This window comes from Saccopteryx leptura, chromosome 10 (assembly GCF_036850995.1).
Source record: "Saccopteryx leptura isolate mSacLep1 chromosome 10, mSacLep1_pri_phased_curated, whole genome shotgun sequence".
Taxonomy (NCBI): domain Eukaryota; kingdom Metazoa; phylum Chordata; class Mammalia; order Chiroptera; family Emballonuridae; genus Saccopteryx; species Saccopteryx leptura.
In genome coordinates, this window is record NC_089512.1 from 15,451,432 (window position 1) to 15,471,603 (window position 20,172).

The following is a 20,172-nucleotide window of genomic DNA, read 5'->3' on the forward strand; positions in this document are numbered from 1 at the left end:
AGGAAGGGAAGAAAGAGGCAGAGAGAAAGAAGGGAAGGGTGAAAAAGCAGATGGGCGCTTCTCCTGTGTGCCCTGACTGGTAATCGAACCTGGGACTTCCACATGCCGGGCCGATGCTCTACCGCTGAGCCAACCAGCCAGGGCCAATTTGCATTTCTTAATCAAAAGGAATGGACTTTAAAATAATGGTGTCTGGGCTTGAACCACTTTTACAACATATTAGTGTATTAATGGAAATTCTTTGTTTTTACCATGGATGTTAATTTTTGTACATAGGCTTAATATATGGATGAAATGAGTTAGTATATAGGAAATAACTATAAACTATCAAAATTTTGAGGCAGTAGGTACAAGTAAAATATTAGGTACGTGTAAATCTAAGTTATATTACTGATACTTTAAGTAAACACACTATTGCTTGATCATATTAGCCCTTAGCAAAACTTTGTAGTTGTAGTTGTAAGCTTTCTCTGTCTCTGTCGGCAGGCTTCTGTATCTCCTTCCTGGCAAGGAAGCGTTTCTAAGTGAGCTAATCAGGCAGAGCTGAGGTAGGGAGTAGCTGATGACTGAGGTAAAACATAGTGCTTCGTAGCTCGGCAGTTGTTTATGAAGTAGCTGTAATACGCAAGGCACTGTGTTAAGTGCTAGGAATAATGTGGTAAGCCAGAGCAGATTTCTCACTTACAGAGCTTGTATCCTAGTGAAAGAAATAGAAAATAAACTAGTAGAGAAAGGAACACAAAGAAAGTAACCCCAGAACCAACAGGTAATAAGGTAGGCAACACTGCGGTGAACACGTGCGCGCGCGCGCGCGTGTGTGTGTGTGTGTGTGTGTGTGTGTGTGTGTGTGTCCCTTTGGACAGGGTGAGCAGGGAAGGGTTCTTGGAGGGAAGTGAGCTTTGAGCAGAGATTTGAAAGGTGAGGAGCCAGCTGCTTGAAGGGCTGGGAGAAGAGCTTTCTAGGCCAGGCCAGATCTGCGGTGGGGAGCGACTGGGTGTGTTTGGGGAACCAGAAGGAGGCCAGTGTGCTTCTTGTGCTATTTGCAGTTACTGGTCTGGAGGACTGTGAAAAAGAGGGAACTGTGGAAATTGGGTAAAAGGTGCAGTAAATACCCTCAGATAATTCTGCGTTCAGCATGTATGTGCTTAACAGTTGATAGTTAAAATGAATTATAAATTTTGCAAAATTTGGTAGGGGCTTTGGGTAGATATTACTTGAGAAACTGGTGAGGGTGGTGCGTGTCTCACACCTGGGCGAGCCTGCGGGCCGTCAGGCCGAGGACGGCCTCTAGGACTGCAGTTGGCATGAATACAAGCTCATGTGAGGGAGATGGGGTTTCACTTAGGAAGCCCTTTACATTTGTTTCTTACTGTTCTGAGTACCTTAATTTCAGTAGTTTCCTTATTTCATTTCTTTTAAAATATTTTTAATTGAATTTATTAGGGTGACACTGGTTAACATAATTATATGTTTCAAGTTTTTCATTTTATTTCATGATACTTGATCACACCCCAAAAAAGACTTTCTCCCCTCTATAGCCAATGTACTTATTCTTTTCTTCTCTCTTCTCTTAACTTCTAAAGCATCTCATTTTTTTTCTGGCTGAAAGGTTTCTGCCGCCGACTATTTCAGCCGCTCCAATCGAAGGGGGAGCGTTGTCTCTGAGGCGGATGACATCAGTGTCCCAGACTTGACTGGCGTGAGTGTGCTGCATGGGGTGGTTGCTGACGGTGTCGCAGGCATGTGACTCATGACTAATGCATTAGCTGTTTTAAAACTAGGACTTGATTTACTGCCTAGGAAATACTTACACTGCTCACAAAAATTAGGGGATATGTTATAGCTTCCTATTCATTTTGAAATATTCCCTAATTTTTGTGAGCAGTATATTTAAACACGTTAGCATGAAATACGATTATTTGTTTGTTTTGGAATGTATATATTGATATGTCCTGACTAAACAAAATACTTTTTCTGTGGAAATTTTCCCCCATAGAACCCATCAGCTGATGCAACAATTATCAGTATTTTACCAGTTTAATTATTCCCCTCGCCCTCCTTCCTCCCTCCCCCAATTTACAGGGGGGTCCTCAGGGTTACGACATAGTTCCGTTCCTACAACAGTGATGTAACCCGAATTTTGGTGTAAGTCGGAACACACCCTAGCCTAAGTCACTTACCTATTCTAACATAGTTGTAAAATCATAATCCAGAACATAAAAATACAACTAAGCCTCAGAAAAACAAAAAGGACATAAATATAAGAGCCATGATAAGGGCCAAAAAGTTGCCAAACAAAGCAACACAAACGGAACACTTGCGCTTTGAACAGGTTAATACGGTGTAGGTAACTGTAGGGGGCAGGGAGGCCCATTCCCTCATTCACACACGCATTACTGCGTCCCTCATTCACACACACGCATTACTACGTCTTCTTCCGCCTGTGCTTCCTCCGCGTGCAGCCAAACTAGTTCGCCCACATAATCCATAATTAGGACGCTAATGGCGTAAGCCAAAACGCTCACGGCTCTATTTTTTTAAGTTTGTATAGTAGTGAGCGTCGTACACTCAAAACATCATATGTTGAGACTGTCATACCCTGAGGACCCTCTATATTAAAGCAAATCCCATACATCATGTCATTTCCCAATAAATAGTTCAGTATGTATTTCTATCGAACTTTTGAGAAGTTTTTGGTATACTCACTATACCATTATCTTACCTGATGAAATTGAAAAGAGTTTTTTAAAAACTAGTACTGGCCTTGGCTGGTTGGCTCGGGGGAATAGAGTGTTGGCCCAGTGTATGGATGTCCCAAGTTTGATTCCCGGTCAGGGCACACAGGAGAAGTGACCATCTACTTCACTCTCTCTCTCCCTCTCCCCTTTCTCTCTCTCTCCCTCTCCCCTTTCTCTCTCTCTCCCTCTCCCCTTTCTCTCTCTCTTCCTCTCCCATAACCAGTGGCTTGATTGATTTGAGCATCAGCCCCAGACGGGTTGCCAGGTGGATCTCAGTCAGGGCGCATGCAGGAATATGTCTCTCCATCTCCCCTCCTCTCACTTAAAAAACAAAAAACAAAAAGTATCTAAAATCTAGCCCGTATTTAGATACTCCTGGTCAGTCTTAAATTTTTTTTCCCCCTTTAGTTTTCATGAATCTATAAAGTTCTAACTGGACTTTGAAGGTTGAACACTGAATTCAGCATGTACTTAGTTGTCACTAATTTATGGAAACCGAAAGAATCTGAATAGATCTTAAACATTGGGATTACGGCATTGCTTTGAAGAAATGCCTACCCATCGCTTTCACATTCATCGTGGACTGAATTTAGGAAAGACTGACGAGTAGAAACCTTGTATATATATTTTTTCGTCACCACTCTGAAATGCTCTGTTTTCATTCAAAAAGTTTCAATTTATTCTGGTTTATGGATATACATATAAACATTTTTTTTTATTTTATTTTTTTGACAGAGACAGAATCAGAGAGAGGGACAGATAGGGACAGACAGGAAAGGAGAGAGATGAGAAGCATCAGTTCTTTGTTGTGGCATCTTAGTTGTTCATTGATTGCTTTCTCATATGTGCCTTGACTAGGGGGCAGCTGCAGAGCGAGTGACCTCTTGCTCAAGCCAGCAACCTTGAGCTCAAGCCAGCGACCTTGGGCTTCAAGTCAGCGACCTTTGGGATCAAGCCAGTGACGACCATGGGGTCGTGTCTATGATCCCACGCTCAAGTCAGCAACCCTGTACTCAAGCTGGTGAGCCCCGCGCTCAAGCTGGTGACCTCGGGTTTTCAAACCTGGGTCCTCTGCAACCCAGTCTGAGACTCTATCCATTGCACCACCGCCTAGTCAGGCTGATTCTTATTGATATATTTTTAAATAGTTATCTAAGAACCTATACATATAATACCCTTAACTTTGCCTCTTGGAAGAGCCTTAAATATGTGCTGGTGTTTTTTTTTTTAGATCAAAAAATTTTCTCTAACATTTCCTTTAAAGATTATCCTTTATAATTCAGTTCAGAGGAAACGACTAAAAAGTGGACTTCATGTTGGTAAACTTCCCCTCCTCCCAACATACACACCTTTTTAAAAAAAATAAGCTGGAAATTAGCAGTTTTATGTGATGTGTCTTGATAGTAAAATGCTGACCATAAGTTCAAAAATTTCAAAAGAACTTTCTGGCTTCTCCACTGTGGATCAAATATATGTGCATAACCAGCTAGCTCATAACTTCTGAGTTGCGAGGCCCTAAAAGAGGGAGCCAGGCCTTGATTTTCATAGTGTTGGTGGCCACTCGAGCCTCTTGTGTTTTCTTCCATTGTCTTCCTTTCTGTCCTATAGGTGAGGCTAGATTAAAGGAAAAGAATGTGAACGTGCTAATTCCAGTTTTACTGATTGTTAATGATTAGACCATTTCTGAATGGAACCCTTGGCCAGTTTGGCTTTAGAGATGATTAAATTAACTGTTCCCTCTTGTGGTTGGAGAAGCAGATCTTCTGTTTTTGTTTTTTTTCCAAACAATTTTTGAAGAGTATTATCAAGTTATTATATGTAAATTAGAAGTTAGTAAGGGATTATAATTTAAGACTACATTAAACAAATGATAGTATAAATACTTTAACCTGTCAAACTAAGTAGTCATCTGTTAAAACAAAGTTTAAAGGTCCTCTTAATCAGAGAATAATGGTTTTGAAGAAGAAACAGAGTTTCAAAAACTTAACAAGATATGTATCCTAAGAAATAGGTCTTGTGTGTGCTAATTTCAACAGATCATCAAAATTTAGATTTCAAGAGAAACAATTTATGTAATGTCAAAAACTAAGCATTTTCAGATACCTCAGATGCAGATAGGTTATCATGAAAATATGGAAAAGATATTTAAGACTGTTTCCTAGTTGATAATTTAAAATTCTTTAAGAAAATGTTACTTTTGAATTTTAAGCATTCAGATTGGAATATAGAGTTTTCTTCCCTCATGTACCCTTCTTTGCACATTAATACTAATATGAAATATTAAAGCTTGTTAGCTAACTTTCTATATACAACTATCAAGGAGAAAAATGCCCTTTTCTTTCTTTTTTTAATCGAGAGGTGAGGAAGCAGGGAAGCAAAGAGACAGACTACCACATGTGCCCCGACCGGGATCCATCTGTCAAGCCCCTTACAGGGTGATGCTCTGCCCATCTGAGGGTGCTGCTCCATTGTTCAGCAACTGAGCTATTTCAGTACCTGAAGCAAGGCCATGGAGCCATCCTTAGCGCCTGGGGCCAACTTGTTCGAACCATTTGAGCTATGGCTGCAGGAGGAGAAGAGATAGAGAGGAGGGTAGAGAAGCAGATGGTTGCATCTCCCGTGTGACCTGACCAGGAATCGAACCTTGGACTTCTACATGCTAGGCCGATGCTCTACCACTGAGCCAACCAGCCATGGCCAAAAATTCCTTTTGCTTTATAGGAAAATTACCTATTTAATTAGTTAAGAGCACCATGGCATACTATTTACTTAAATTTTTTTGAGAATAGTAGATTATAGTCAATATTAATGAGTAAGTCCTAAAGTCCTTACTAGGGGAAAATAAAAGCTTTGCTTAGTTTTTTTTTTAATCTACCTTTTTTTTTTTAACAATTTGATTATTTTTCACTTTTTCAGTTTAATTTGCTTGTTTTACAGAATTGTGACCATATAGTACATATACAGCCTTTGTTTTCTGATTTTTCACTTACTATTTTATAATCATTTTTCTTTTTCTTTCTTTTTATAATTATTTATTTATTTATATATTTTTTACAGAGACAGGGAGTGAGTCAGAGAGAGGGATAGACAGGGACAGACAGACAGGAATGGAGAGAGATGAGAAGCATTAATCATTAGTTTTCCATTGCACGTTGCAACACCTTAGTTGTTCATTGATTGCTTTCTCATATGTGCCTTGACCGTGGGCCTTCAGCAGACCAAGTAACCCCTTGCTGGAACCAGTGACCTTGGGTTCAAGCTGGTGGGCTTTTGTTCAAACCAGATGAGCCTGCGCTCAAGCTCGCGACCTCGGGGTCTTGAACCTGGGTCCTCTGCATCCCAGTTCGACGCTCTAACCACTGCGCCACCGCCTGGTCAGGCATAATCATTTTTCATTGTAGTGTGTATTCATTCTTTCCATGTTACTTATATACAGTTTTTAAAATCAGCTATAGTCACCATGGTCTTTATAGCTGAAGGTTTGTGTTCTTTTAACAACCTTTCCCTATTTTATACCTTAATATGTGTGTTTTTTTTTTTCATTTTTCCGAAGCTGGAAACAGGGAGGCAGTCAGACAGACTCCCACATGCGCCCGACCAGGATCCACCCGGCATGCCCACCAGGGGGCAACGTTCTGCCCCTCTAGGGCGTCGCTCTGTTACGACCAGAGCCACTCCAGCGCCTGAGGCAGAGGCCACAGAGCCATCCTCAGTGCCAGGGCCATCTCTGCTCCAAAGGAGCCTTGGCTGCGGGAGGGGAAGAGAGAGACAGAGAGGAAGGAGAGGGGGAGGGGTGGAGAAGCAGATGGGCGCTTCTCCTGTGTGCCCTGGCCAGGAATCGAACCTGGGATTCCTGCACGCCAGGCCGCTGCTCCGCCGCTGAGCCAACCGGCCAGGGCCCTTAATATGTTAAACACAGTTAAATTTTACTCCATTTAGAAAGCCTTTTCAGCATCGGCAGACTGTTTGGGTCATCAGTGTGAACAGTAGCTTGTCATTGCAGTGTAGTGGGGTAGACCTCCTGACTCTTAGAGCCCCGGGGCTTTTAGAGTGCCGGGTGTCAACTAGCATTTTGTTGAAGTAGAATATAGGGCATAATATAGCACAAAGGCTTAGAAATGAGAACTGAAGAGTCTCTGGCCAAGTCACTGCAGCCAAAATAACTGACTGCGGCACGGCTGCCCCGGACGTTTTCTGCTGGCGTTTACAGTCCTGAGGTTTGGTGCACCATCAGTGTATGTTGCCACAATTGGCATCTGTCAGAAGGCAGTGAAAGCAGTAGAATCAACATTGCGATGGATTAGTTCAGTGATGCAACCTCTGAAATGTAAGTTTATTCCAAGCTGACTATTAAAACATGAGTGTGCTTGGGGGGTCATTTTTGTTAGAGGGGTCTATGGGATAGCATTTCAATAGACCTAGAAGAATGTTTATGAATGCTATTTGTTTTTCTCCTTAATTCATTAGTAAAAGAGAATTGGAAATTACTCTAAGGAAAATAAGGCTGTTTATTCAGCTGTAGTATTTCTTTCACTCTAAAGAATAGCCCATTAAATATTAGGCAATGTATTTTACTAGTATAGATATAATGGAAGGTCATTCCTTTTTTATGGTAAATATTGCCAATAGGAAAACTACTGTAATTGCCTGATTGTTATAAAATGTTGATGTGATTTAAAAAAATCAGGATGAACTAAAATCAATTCATTTTTAGAGTATGACAGCAGGAAGTAGCAAAATGTTTAAAGTCTAAGGTAGCATTTATATTATTGATATAGACTCAAAATAAAAGGTATTTACTGGGAAACTAAATGTGATAAATGTGGGTAATGAAAAAAAAACAAAAACTTTCAAATATGAGGAAGTTAGAGTGAAGTGATCTGAACAGAGCCAAAAAGAATGACGTTTTGTGTTTTAATAATTAACTGAGGAAGGTTTTCAAATCTCTTCTCTAGATTGCGCTGAGAGGATTGATCTAGTAGTTGGGAGTCTGGGAATATTTTTATTTAGTTAAATCTCTGTGTGACCCCCCCTCCCCAATGGTAACTGCAAAAGTATATAGAGGTAAATAATATGAACACTGGACTAAAATTCACAAAAGTGAGATCTGGACCCAGTTCTGACATTCAGTTGTTGTTCAACCTTCAGTAAGATCTTTCACCTCTGCTTTTTTCTTTTCTCAGCTACAAAGTCAGGGTTCTGGACTAGACCATTAAGGTACCTCACTTTTTGACACACTGTAACTCAAACAAGCTTAAGGCTTATCAGCAGAAGGTAGGATACTCAGTTATGGTATGTGCAGCTGTTAAGATAGAGGTCGGTCTATAAGTACAGATGGGGTAACTTAATTCCTTTTTTCATTTATGCAACAAATTTTGAATCCTATATTCCAGGTGCTATTCTTATTAGGAATACAGAAAAAAACACAGACATAGAGCTTCCATCAAAGAGAGAGATCAAACATAAATAAATTAGTAAATATCATGGATCAGGCTGCAGTAGTGCTGTGAAGAAAAATGAAGTCGTTTTTCTAATCTTTGAAACTTGTAAGGGAAAAAGAAGATGCAGGATGTATTTGGGACACTATTGCTAGAATTTCTCAGAGTCGGGAAATGGTTGCCCTTGGAGTGAGAACTGGAGGGCAGGCTCTGATATGGTGGCAGAGGGGCTTGTTTCACGCACTCTTGTTGTGCAGTTTTCACTCGTGCGCATGTACGGCAAGAAAAGGAAAACCAAAAACCAAAATAAAAGGCCAACTGAATCCTAGTGCTGTGGGGGAAAGTTTTCTCAATGGTCTATTTCACATTCTTTAGTCCAGTCTGAACTTTGTTTGGCTAAGTGTACTAGTCTTATCTCTGTGTCCTGTGACCTAATACTGTTTAGAGAATAAAGTGATTTGGCTTGCGGTTGTATTAGATTTTTCCTGTTGATATGTACACATTTTTTTGTATTAACATTTACAATATTAAAATAAGTTTCTGTATAGTTTTCCTTAATGTGTTCAAATTCCATGAAAAGGAAATCTTTCTAAAAGTTAATAAACTTTTGCTAAAGGATAAGTTGTTACTTCCTGTCTTCCTTAGGGTAAGAATTTAAGTTCTTGACATTTTGTCTTATGTATTTTGACTTTTATTTCAGTTTTAGTTTGTTTACTTTTAGGTTTCAAACATCAGTTGAACTTGGAGAACTCAAATGAGGTCACTTCTTTTTTTTCCCTAAAAAAATCAACAGGCCTAAGCCTCTTCCCTGATTTTTATCTCTGTTCTTTTCTAGTTGGATGAAAAATCTGACAAACAGTATGCTGAAAATTACACAAGAGTAAGTATATAAAGTCCTAAGGGAATGAAGTCCTCAAGGTCATTTGAGCTTGCTTTCTACTACTGTTTCATTCTTTATTTTATTACAGTTGAACCGAGGGAGCTCCTCTTCCTCTCTCCCTCTATTTCCTGTCCTTGACCCCCAAATGCTTCTGAGCTTGAATCATGTGAAGCACTGGGAAGAGAAAAGACACTGCATTTTATTTCCCTAAGTGTCACCTCCTAAGCTTTTGGCTGCTGTTTTTATTTTCTTTTTTGTTGTTGTTGCTTTTTTACAGAGACAGAGAGAGAGTCAGAGAGAGGGATAGACAGGGACAGACAGACAGGAACGGAGAGATGAGAAGCATCAGTCATTACTTTTTCGTTGCGCATTGCGACACCTTAGTTGTTCATTGATTGCTTTCTCATATGTGCCTTGACCGTGGGCCTTCGGCAGACTGAGTGACCCCTTGCTCGAGCCAGCGACCTTGGGTCCAAGCCTGGTGAGCTTTGTTCAAACCAGATGAGCCTGCACTCAAGCTGGCAACCTCGGGGTCTCGAGCCTGGGTCCTTGGCATCCCAGTCCGACACTCTATCCACTGTGCCACCGCCTGGTCAGGCTGTTTTGATTTTCATTTCTCTAGAATTTGATCCTGAGAAGAAGCCATTAAACACTGCAAATGAAGTATCTTCAGGAATGGTGGTGACAAATGCTGAAATTTTTTTCCCTTTAAGATAATAGATTGTTTCTTTGAAATAAAATAACTTCTTTTCTGAGAGTTGCTTTGTGTCAAATTTGCTAACTTTCTATATTTTTTGATAGTTATTTTAGGGTAATTATTAGGATTATTTTTATGCTGTGCCCAAGAAAGATATACCAGTTCTGTCCAGTAGAAATACAGTTCAAGCCACCAATGTAAACCATATATGTAAGTTTAAATTTTCTGGTAGCTTCACTAAAACAAGTAAAATAAACAGGTAAAATTAGTTTAAATAATATATTTTATTTAACCCAGATATCCAAAATATTTCTAACACAATCATATTGAGATATTTTACATTGTTTTTTTCTACAGTAAGTCTTTAAAATCTGATGTGTATTTTATTTACACTTAAAAAAAAAAAAATCTCAATTTGGACTAATCCCAAGCGCTCAGGAGCTATGTGTGGCTAGTGGCCACTGTCTTGAACAGCACAGATCTACACCATTCATTTATTAATCCAACAGCCATAACTTCCCATTTAAACTAATGGTAGGACAAGCCGTCTAAATCATAGTGATACATGGTATTGTTGCTGTCAACTGCAAAAAGCATCTCCAGTTTTATTTACAAAATGTTACAAAAAGGAAAGATCCTAAAGCAGAAGCTTCAGGAATTAAAGGGGAAGACTGATAATTCCCATACCAATTGCAATACAAAGTTCTAAAACTGTTAAAAGTAATCTGATGTGTTCACCCCAGTATTATTTACAGTATAGCAAAGATAAACTTAGAAAACAAACAACTCTCACACAAGCTGTTTCCTTCTTAGTTATTGTGAATTCTAGATTCCAGGGTAGTGTTTGAGTGAAGGGAGTTGTGCTGACCGTGTCTGGGCCCCTCTCTGGACACCCCGCCCCAGAGCCAACCTGAATCGAGTGAAGGGAGTTGTGCTGACCGTGTCTGGGCCCCTCTCTGGACACCCCGCCCCAGAGCCAACCTGAACCGAGTGAAGGGAGTTGTGCTGACCGTGTCTGGGCCCCTCTCTGGACACCCCGCCCCAGAGCCAACCTGCATCGAGTGAAGGGAGTTGTGCTGACCGTGTCTGGGCCCCTCTCTGGACACCCCGCCCCAGAGCCAACCTGAATCAAGTGAAGGGAGTTGTGCTGACACCTGGGCCCCTCTCTGGACACCCCGCCCCAGAGCCAACCTGCATCGAGTGAAGGGAGTTGTGCTGACCGTGTCTGGGCCCCTCTCTGGACACCCCGCCCCAGAGCCAACCTGAATCGCGTATTCGTTGCACTTGGTAACTTCTGTCCGCACTATATTAGCTCTCCTTCCCCACACTGCCCCATTTTTAGTTTCCACAGCAAACATTTTTAAAGAAATAAGACTTAGAAGTGTCATATTTCTTTTCTCTAGCCTTCATCTCGAAATTCTGCCTCAGCAACAACCCCTCTAAGTGGAAACTCATCCAGGCGAGGAAGTGGGGACACCAGCAGCTTAATCGATCCAGACACCTCATTAAGTGAATTGCGGGTAAACCGAAATTTTTGGTTTGCTTTTTAAAAATAATTTTTTGGCTTCTTTGTATTATAGTAGTATACTAGAACAATTTAACATTTAATATGACGCAGTCGAAAGGAAAGGAGTATGAGTTATTTAAAAGAAAATTGTTGATACAGTTCAAGAATGTGACTGTGGTCTGAGAGGAAGGAGATTGGTTAATTTTTTCTGTTCTTTTTCCTGAACCTTTGATGATACTGGAATGAGTTCTGCTAATTTACAAATGCCAAAATACTTTTTAATATATGTAAAAGTAATTCTCTCGGAAATAATTGGCCATATTTTAAATGGAAAATATGTGGATGTACAAGAAACCAGACTCTGGGAATTATTAGTCCTTTGAGCCATTATTGTATTACTTGGCTGCTGGAATACAGTTATCTTGCAGATTTTTCATGATAAGACAAGTATAATAATATTTGAGATAACAGAAATACCTGAGTAATGAAAAGTTTATTTAACTTATTGGTTGAGTCTCCATTCTTATCAGCCATTTTATTTGAAAGATGAAGACCTTCAACGTGTATTTATTCGAACATCTATTTGCGGAACCTGCTCTTTGTGAGCGGTGGAGAAGGGTCTTAATAAAAATTGCACTCCTTCAACATTTATTGAGCCCGTGGCCCCAGAGATTTAGGCAGTAAAGCACACTTTGGACTTGAGGTGTGCACTGTGTCATAGGGGAACGTCACGTGACCCAAACCAGTGGAACCAAGTGGTGTGATACGACGGTAGCAGCAAGAGGAGGGCTGGCAAGGGAATTCAGAGAAGTGTCATCTAAATTGGACTAGAAGAAATAAAAGATTTTTCAGAGGAAAAATACTCTCAGCTAAGGAAGAGTAAAAGGAAGGAAGAATAAAAGTCGTCCAGCAAAGAAGTTGAAGGGGATGGCTGTCTCAGAGAGAGAACTTCAGAGGACAAGAAAGTGAGCCACTCAGCAAACTTGCCGGAGGTTGGGCTGAGCAGGGAGGAGCCCTGCTGAGCGGCAGCGGGAGAAGCAGGGACAGACAGGGCATCTTGTGCGGCAGCCGAAGGGATTCAGGGTCCCCGGACAGCTCTGGGTGTGAAAGGGGAGTGATGCTGTCTGACCGGTGTTTCTAAGGAAGAACTGAGGTCTGGGAAGCTCTGGCCACGAGGAGAACAGAGCCCTGTAGTTGAACAATGAGACAAGATGAGCAGGTCAGACTGATGGGAAGAAAAGTGAGAAACTCGCTGTGAAGACAATATTGGAGGATAGGAAGTTGGCTGGTTAGCAGCAAAGAGAGATAGAAGATGATGAAGAGAAAAAAATTGTTTTACTCTAAAGGTGGGATTGCTTACTATTTTCCTTGGTTGGATTGAGCTAGTAGAGTGAGAATGTGCAGGTTGAGGAAGGAGAGGGTAGCAGACAGGGCAGCGTGCCTGAGGGGGCGAGAGGATGTCCAGGGCTGAGATGGATGGGGGCCTCGTCTGGGGGCCCCTCTCACTGTGCAGTGGAGGGGAGCGGGGACGGGTGGGGCGGGTTCGAGTGCAGGCAGGCTGGGAGCAGGAGTCGGACCTATGAGCCGAGCAGCTTGTACTAGGGGGCAGGGGTTAGGAGAGTGCAGAGGTTTGAAACAGGGGCAGCAGCAGTAGGGAAGGACAGCTGGCCGCGTCAGCACGGCCGTGGCTTTGAAGGAGTCAGTGTTGACTGAGCTCTCACTGAGTACCAGGCAGAAGTGCTGGGAGTACAGAGTGAAATCAGGTGGACTATTGCCTTCGTGCTGTTTTCTAGTGGGATGAAAGGCAGGCGGACAGGGCCTTCCAGCCTCAGACGGTGCTTGTGCTTACCCCCGTACTTGTTTTTCTTTGAGAGGATGCCTTTCTTGAAGGAAGTGAGATTGCTGTATCCTAGCACCTGACTCTTAACAGACCCCTGATAAATGTCTGTTGAATAAATCAGTGAATAAGAGACAGACCCACCACGGAGGGAGTGAAGGAAGGGGCAGAGGAAGTGCAGTACAGGAACTATGTGTATATTGGCCTGGAGACGTGAACCTGCCTGTAACTGCAGAATGGTGGGGAGGGCCCCGTGCGGTTATTTCCCACCTAAATCAGGCCTCCAGGATAAATCAGACCTCACGCAGCAGGTCAGGTGTGGGGGAAACAGTATTTTCCATTTAAAATGCAACCTGCTTCACTTTTCTTGAAAGGATTATGGTAACATTCGGAGCAAATGCTTTTCTCAATATTTACATGGTATTCTTAGGATAGACTCTCTCTTTTGACATTGTGGTGAAAATATTTAACTTCCCTGCCTTTACTGTCTTCTGAATTAATTGTGATCAGTAACCAAGTTATTAAAAGAAAACTTTGTCTATATTTATTACATATTTTAAAACTTCTGCATGCCTCAGTAAAATTTGCTGCTTATACTTGCGACCTATTTTACTAGTTCTAGGTGAAACATTCTACTAAAAATTATTTAAATGATTTCTAAAATTTTAAAAATTGTATGTTAAAAAATGTTACAACACATAGTTTTCTACATACAGCCTACCCTTAATTGCTAATGCTATTTCAACATGGTTAATGCCAAGAAAGCGTTAGCGCTTGAGAGACTTGACTCCAGGCCTTCAAGCCCCACTCCCACCCGATCTGTTTGCCTCTTTTAGTGGTTGGGAGCGGCAGTTAGGTTTGTGTGTTCTGATTATTTTTCCTTTCAGTCTGGAATATTCAAATGCAATTCACATTTTCATCTGAATCCTTGGAGACTTAAGATATGTTGTGGATGGTTTTATGCAATGGTTCATTCCTATGTCCTGCAGGATATCTATGACCTTAAGGACCAGATACAGGATGTAGAAGGGAGATACATGCAGGGGCTTAAAGAACTAAAGGTATCAGGGCCCATTCTGCAGCCCAAGCATGTTGTCTGTACGCAGAAGTGTTGGTAATGGTGGCTTCCACAAGTTCTATTAACCCCACTGCACATAGCTTCACTAACAAACAGTGTTTGTCTTTCAAGCATGTACTTAACCTGCAATGCATTGGAAAGGTGAACTTTCAATTTCTGCTTATGTTTAAATGTTTAATATATAGTTTTGGACTACTCAGTAATATATATTATACCTTATAATTTCCAAACCTTATGAACTACTTGAATGTCTCTTGTGTCTTAGCCATACAAAATTTATTTGGGCAAATACCTAAGAATATATTTCTATTGAGAATTAGACCTTAAAATTCTTGCAGACTTTAAATGAGAATTTGCCTGTTTGTCACCAAATTCAGTGAATACTAAAGGCAAGAGGAAGTATCAAAGAGCATTATTATAAGTATTCCCTCTGCAGGAAGGACCCTGAGGCATGAGGCCCGTGTTTTCTTTCTTTCTTATTTTTAACATAGAGGTCCAAAAGGATTACACAGATTCAGTGCCCTAAAGAATTTGGAGAGAAATTTAAATAGGCCTTATGTTTTCCAAGCAAGGATGGCTAACAGTTTTCAATAGAAGTGTCCATATGAGGCAGACATTTTGTTTGTAAATGGCACTTGATTATCATGCTATTCCCCATGTTTTATTATGAAGTTAAAGCCTAATATGAGGGGAAACTTCTTCTCTCTGAATATACGCATGTCCCTATTTGAAAGAGAAAAACGCAACGCTAAAAAAGCGTAAGCAGAACATTCAGAAAGGTGACCAGGATATGCGCAAAGGACGGAGTGGGCCTCGGGGGCACGGCTTTCGTCTGCCTCCCTGGTGGGGTTGAAGTAGCCCCGCTACCAGCCGAAGACTTCAGCAGGCAATGGCTGTCCATGGAGAACTCACATGGAGACTCATGGCCGGAAAGGGGGGGCAGTCCTGAGAGAGACTGCCTTTGAAGGGTACCTAGAAGCTTTGGTATGGCATTGTCGCTCGACAGCAGACATCGAGAAAACTCATCAGCACACAGATGTGCCGCTCATTTCGTCTTACTGCTTTAATTTTCAGGATTTATTCCCCCCTCCCCCCTCCCGCATTTTTACAATTTAGAGATGACTTTGGAAATATGTTGGATCAAGGGAAGACTCCATGACATTGAATAAATATGCTCATATTAAGTTTCACATGTAATATAATGTATCAGGAAAGAAAGCAAGCGTCACAGAGGCATTTTTATTTGCTTTTTATGTCTTGTTACATATTGTGTCTTGCATCCACTGCTGAAACTATCTTAAATTCTGGAGTTCATGCAGTCACGCCCCATTTTATACGGATTGAGTTGTGAAGAGGACTTTGAATGCCGTTAGCCTTTAAGATGAATCAGAATCATTCTAAATTCTGCATTATATTAAGAAATTACTATATTTAAATTATATAATTGACTGAGTATATTCTTTATTTGGGTTATATTTGTTACCAATTCTAATATAAATGTTGCCTGTTAATACAGCCCTAGTTTATGAAGCATTATTAAGTGTGTATCTCTATCTTTATTGAGATATAATTCACTCATCATAAAATTTAAGTGTACGCAATTCAGTGGTTTTAGGCATAGCCATGAGATAGTACAACCATCACCACAACCCAATTTTAGAACATTTCTATTACCACCCCCCCCAAAAAAAACCTCATACTAATGATCAGTCATTCCCCACTTCTCCTCTCCCACACTCAGCCCTGGATAACCACTAATCTGTGTATTTTCTGTCTCTGGGGATTTGCCTTTTCTGACATTTCATATAAGTGGGTCTTACCATATTTTTTTGTGATTGACTTTTCATTTAGCATTATGTTTTCAAAATTCATTCTTGTGTAACATATGATGTGTGTGTGTGTTCTTTTTATATCTGGGTAATATTCCATTGTGTGGATTTACCTCATTTTGTTTATCTATTGTTAGTTGATAGACATTTGGGTTATTTTCAGTATTTGGTTATTTCAAATAATACTACTATGGTTATCTGTGTATAGGTTTTTGTATATACCTGTCTTCTAATTTCTCCTGGGTAGATACCTGGGAATAGAATTTCTGGATCATAGGATAATTCTAATGTTAATATTTTGAGGAGGTACCAAACTGTTTTCCAAAGCAACTGCACGTTCTTTTTTACTTTTGTTTATTATTATTATTATTTTTATTTATTTATTTTTTTGCGCGTGAGAGAGACAGGAAGGGAGAGAGATGAGAAGCATCAACTCATAGTTGTGGCACCTTAGTTGTTCATTGATTGCTTTCTCATATGTGCCTTGACTGAGGGGCTCCAGCTGACCCAGTGACCCCTTGCTCAAGCCAGCAACCTTGGGCTCAAGCCAGTGACCATGGGGTCACAACTATGATCCCATGCTCAAGCTAGTGACCCATCGCTTAAGCTGGTGAGCCCGCGCTCAAGCCGGCAACCTCAGGGTTTCCAACGTGGGTCCTCAGCATCCCTGGCCAATGCTCTATGCACTGTGCCACTGCCTGGTCAAACAGCTGCACATCCTTACCAGCAGTGTGTGAGGGGTCTAGTTTTTCCACATCCTCACCAATACTTACCTTGTTTTTTGTTTTTTTGTTATAGGTTATAGCCATCCCAATAGGTCTGAAGTAGTATCTCACTGTGGTTTTGATGTGCCTTTCCCTAATTATTACTGATGTTGAGCATGTTTTGATGTGCTTATTGGCCATTTGAAGAAATACCTATTCAATTCCTTGCCCATTTTTAAATTGAATTATATGTCTTTTTATTATTGAGTTGTAAGAATTCTTTATATAGTCTGGGTAAAGTCCCTTATCAGACATAGGATTTATAAATATTTTTTCCCATTCTATGGTTGTCTTTTCACTTTCTTGATGGTATTGTTTGCATCAAAATGTCTTAAATTCTTATGGTCTGTGTTATCTCTTGTTGACAGTGCTTTTGTTATTTTATCTGAGAAATCGTTGCCTACTCCCAAGTTCAGGAAGATTTACTGTTTATTTTCTTTGAGGAATTTTATAGTTTTAGCTCTTATGTTTAGGTCTTTCATCCATTTGGAATTCATTTTTGTATATGATGTAAGATAGGAGTCCAGCTTCATTCTTTTACATGTGAATATTCTGTTTTTGTTTTTCCTGTACCGTTTGTTGAAAAAAACAAACTATTTTTTCTTCACTGAGTTGTCTTAGTACCCTTGTCAAAAATCAGTCGATTGTAAATGTAAGTGTTCTGATCTCTCCTCTGTGTAGCATTGATCTTGGTTTGTTAAACATTTACATTAGTATTTTTAAACTTTATTTCCAGCAGTGATGGCTTTTTCTATGTGAATATTTTTTCTTTTTTTGCTTTAAAAAAGCTACTAGGCAGTAGTAATCTAACCAAATTAGACATAGGTATTTAAAAACAGACTTATAAGCTATTTTAGGCAGAAAACTTGGAAGTATATAAAATTTCAGGCATTTTGTGGTAGCTCTTTTATTAGTAATCATTTTTGTATTGCTTATTTTAAAATAACTAAAACTTGAAGAATCACTAGAGAAAATGCCTATACATTTACATTAGCGTCGTTACGCAGTTCAGGAAAGTACTGAAAACAAACATCCAGGCAGTAGCAAAATTCCAATGAGTTTACTTGTGTAAAGTGAGGCTGTATTATTCTATTCTGTCATTGCATTTTGAATACCAAACAGCTTATTAAAAACTTATAAGAGTAACATTTCTGGAAACATCGATGATTATTTCGTGACTCTTACAAATATGTATGTTGCCTATTCACCTTTTCATCTTTCAAAGGCTACCTTGCTGCTTGATTTTCTTTCCTTGGATAGCAGAGAGCATTTAAAGTTCTTACAATGGCATTATTGGCTTATTATCATCCTCCTGTCATATGTGCATGTTACTAAAAAAGGAATTCCCCAAACTGCTTGTATTTTGCAAATGTGCATCTTCATGTGTTTATGCTTGTACTGTCAGTTCCTGTTGTGTATCGTATATAGGCAATGAACATATTTTAACTATTGGGCTAATGACTTTGACTTTCATTTAGGAGTCTTTGTCTGAAGTGGAAGAAAAATACAAGAAAGCCATGGTTTCTAATGCACAGTTAGACAATGAGAAGAACAATTTGATCTACCAGGTAGACACCCTCAAGGATGTTATTGAAGAACAAGAGGAACAAATGGCGGAATTTTATAGAGAAAATGATGAAAAATCAAAGGTAACTATTCAGCTTGTATTTATTTATGCCTTTCTCTTAGGTCAGAAATTTTAAACCTGCTATTTAAAAAGTGCTGAGCTTAATGGAAAAATGCACATACCTGAGAATGATGTTTCAGCCAAAACCGGTTGGTCCAAGGAAATTGACAGAATATAACAGTTCCTAAAATATGTTTTTTAAAATTTTTATTAGACTTATTTTATTAAAGAAAAGCTTAGAACCTCCTTTTCTTTCTGAAAATAGAATCGAACTCAAGTTTTATCTTTATTTTCTATCTCTTAATTGGGACAATGACAGTTAATTATTTATTTCTTCTTGTTTTAACTGGCTGAAATTCCACAAAGCTTCAAAGACTTTCATTGTGATAGTTCATTCCCCCACCCCCCATTTTTCTAAATGATTGGAAAGAAATTTTTAATCAGTAATTTAAAACAGTGTTAGAAATGTGGGTCAGAAATCGACATGTGTTTTCTTTAGGGGTCTATAAGCTATATTGTTAAATGTGCAGATGGAAAATCAGAGCCACTGCCCAAGGTCCAGACTTGCCCTTTGACGACTGCACAAAACAAATTAGGTTCTCTTAAAAGTGTATTAAACTTGGACTTTTTAAAGGTTTGATGTCAGCTCAGGCAGAGGACAAGTAGATATTACTGCCAAAAAATGAGTTGCCCCTACATTGCAAAAATAAAAACCCAGAAAACAATTTAGGAACTCTGTGTTAGTGAATTGTTAGAAACAATCAAAATTTGAATTTATATATAACAATGGGAGAGAAACTAGTAATACAACCTCTAAGGGACCAGCATGAATATTGCAGACTCTGTAGGGATTTCTTTCATTGAGGACTGAAAACGCTCATTCCAGTCAGCTTTGGTCATATTTAAAAAGTGTAGGAAGTGTTTGCCAAAGGTTTGGAGGAAGGAAGAATGAATAGGCGGAGTGCCAAGTGTTTTGGAGATGGTTTTCCTCTTCTGTGTGACGCTGTATGGTGGATACGTAGTACATTTGTGAAAACCCATAAAATGTACACCAAGAGTGAACCCTAATGTGAACCATGGACTTTGGGTAATACTGATATGCCAGTGTGGGCTCCTTGACTGTGACAAATGTAGCATTCTGGGATGGGATTTGGAGTGGGGAGGGCTGTTCGTGTGTTGGGCAGAGGGTATATGGGAACTCTGTGTTTTCCCTTCAACTTTGTTCTGAACCTAAAACTGCTCTAAAAAGAGAATCTATTAAAATAAGGTTAGGATGAAAAAAACTGGCTAGATAGATTTAAAATAACAAAGAGAGGCTTCCGGGTATTTTCGTATTGGACCCCAGTGGCTCACTGGAGAGGAGCTTCCTTGTCGAGTCCCCTCGGTCTCATAGGCCGGTTTTGGATACTCTGAGCCATCGTACTTGAGAGTCCGTGGACACGTTTTTTGCCTTTCTATGCATTTTTCATATCTATTCCTGGCCTTTGGCAGATCAGAAGAAAATCTCATGTTCAGTATTTAATGGTCAGTATTAAAATGCGGTCTTACCTTTTCATCTTATCAAATGTCCTTGAGCATTAAAAAAAACAAAAAACCCTATGAACTATTTTTAACCAACTTTTTTTTTTTTCAATTATCATTTCCTAAGATATAGAAATATCTTACTACGCATAGAGTTGTGGATTAAAAAAATTTTTTTTTAAATCTGTGCTTTTCAAATTTGAAAAATCTGTAAGCTGCTTGATAGCCTGTAATAATACCCTTCAGGTGCTGTGAG

At 39.8% G+C, this 20,172-nt stretch overlaps 1 protein-coding gene across 17 annotated transcripts in view; it reads left to right on the forward strand.

The window, feature by feature from the left end:
* Positions 1 to 20,172, forward strand: part of LRRFIP2 (LRR binding FLII interacting protein 2) — a 109,239-nt gene that overhangs the window by 61,693 nt on the left and 27,374 nt on the right. For 8 of the 17 annotated variants that reach the window (XM_066350368.1, XM_066350371.1, XM_066350370.1 and 5 more), the window contains 5 exons: positions 1,610 to 1,699; positions 9,012 to 9,056; positions 11,157 to 11,273; positions 14,087 to 14,158; positions 18,247 to 18,417. In XM_066350368.1, coding sequence (XP_066206465.1) covers positions 1,610 to 1,699; positions 9,012 to 9,056; positions 11,157 to 11,273; positions 14,087 to 14,158; positions 18,247 to 18,417 — 495 coding nt within the window. The remainder of the gene's footprint in view (positions 1 to 1,609; positions 1,700 to 9,011; positions 9,057 to 11,156; positions 11,274 to 14,086; positions 14,159 to 18,246; positions 18,418 to 20,172) is intronic. The other 9 variants (XM_066350374.1, XM_066350376.1, XM_066350378.1 and 6 more) reach the window with 3 other exon arrangements.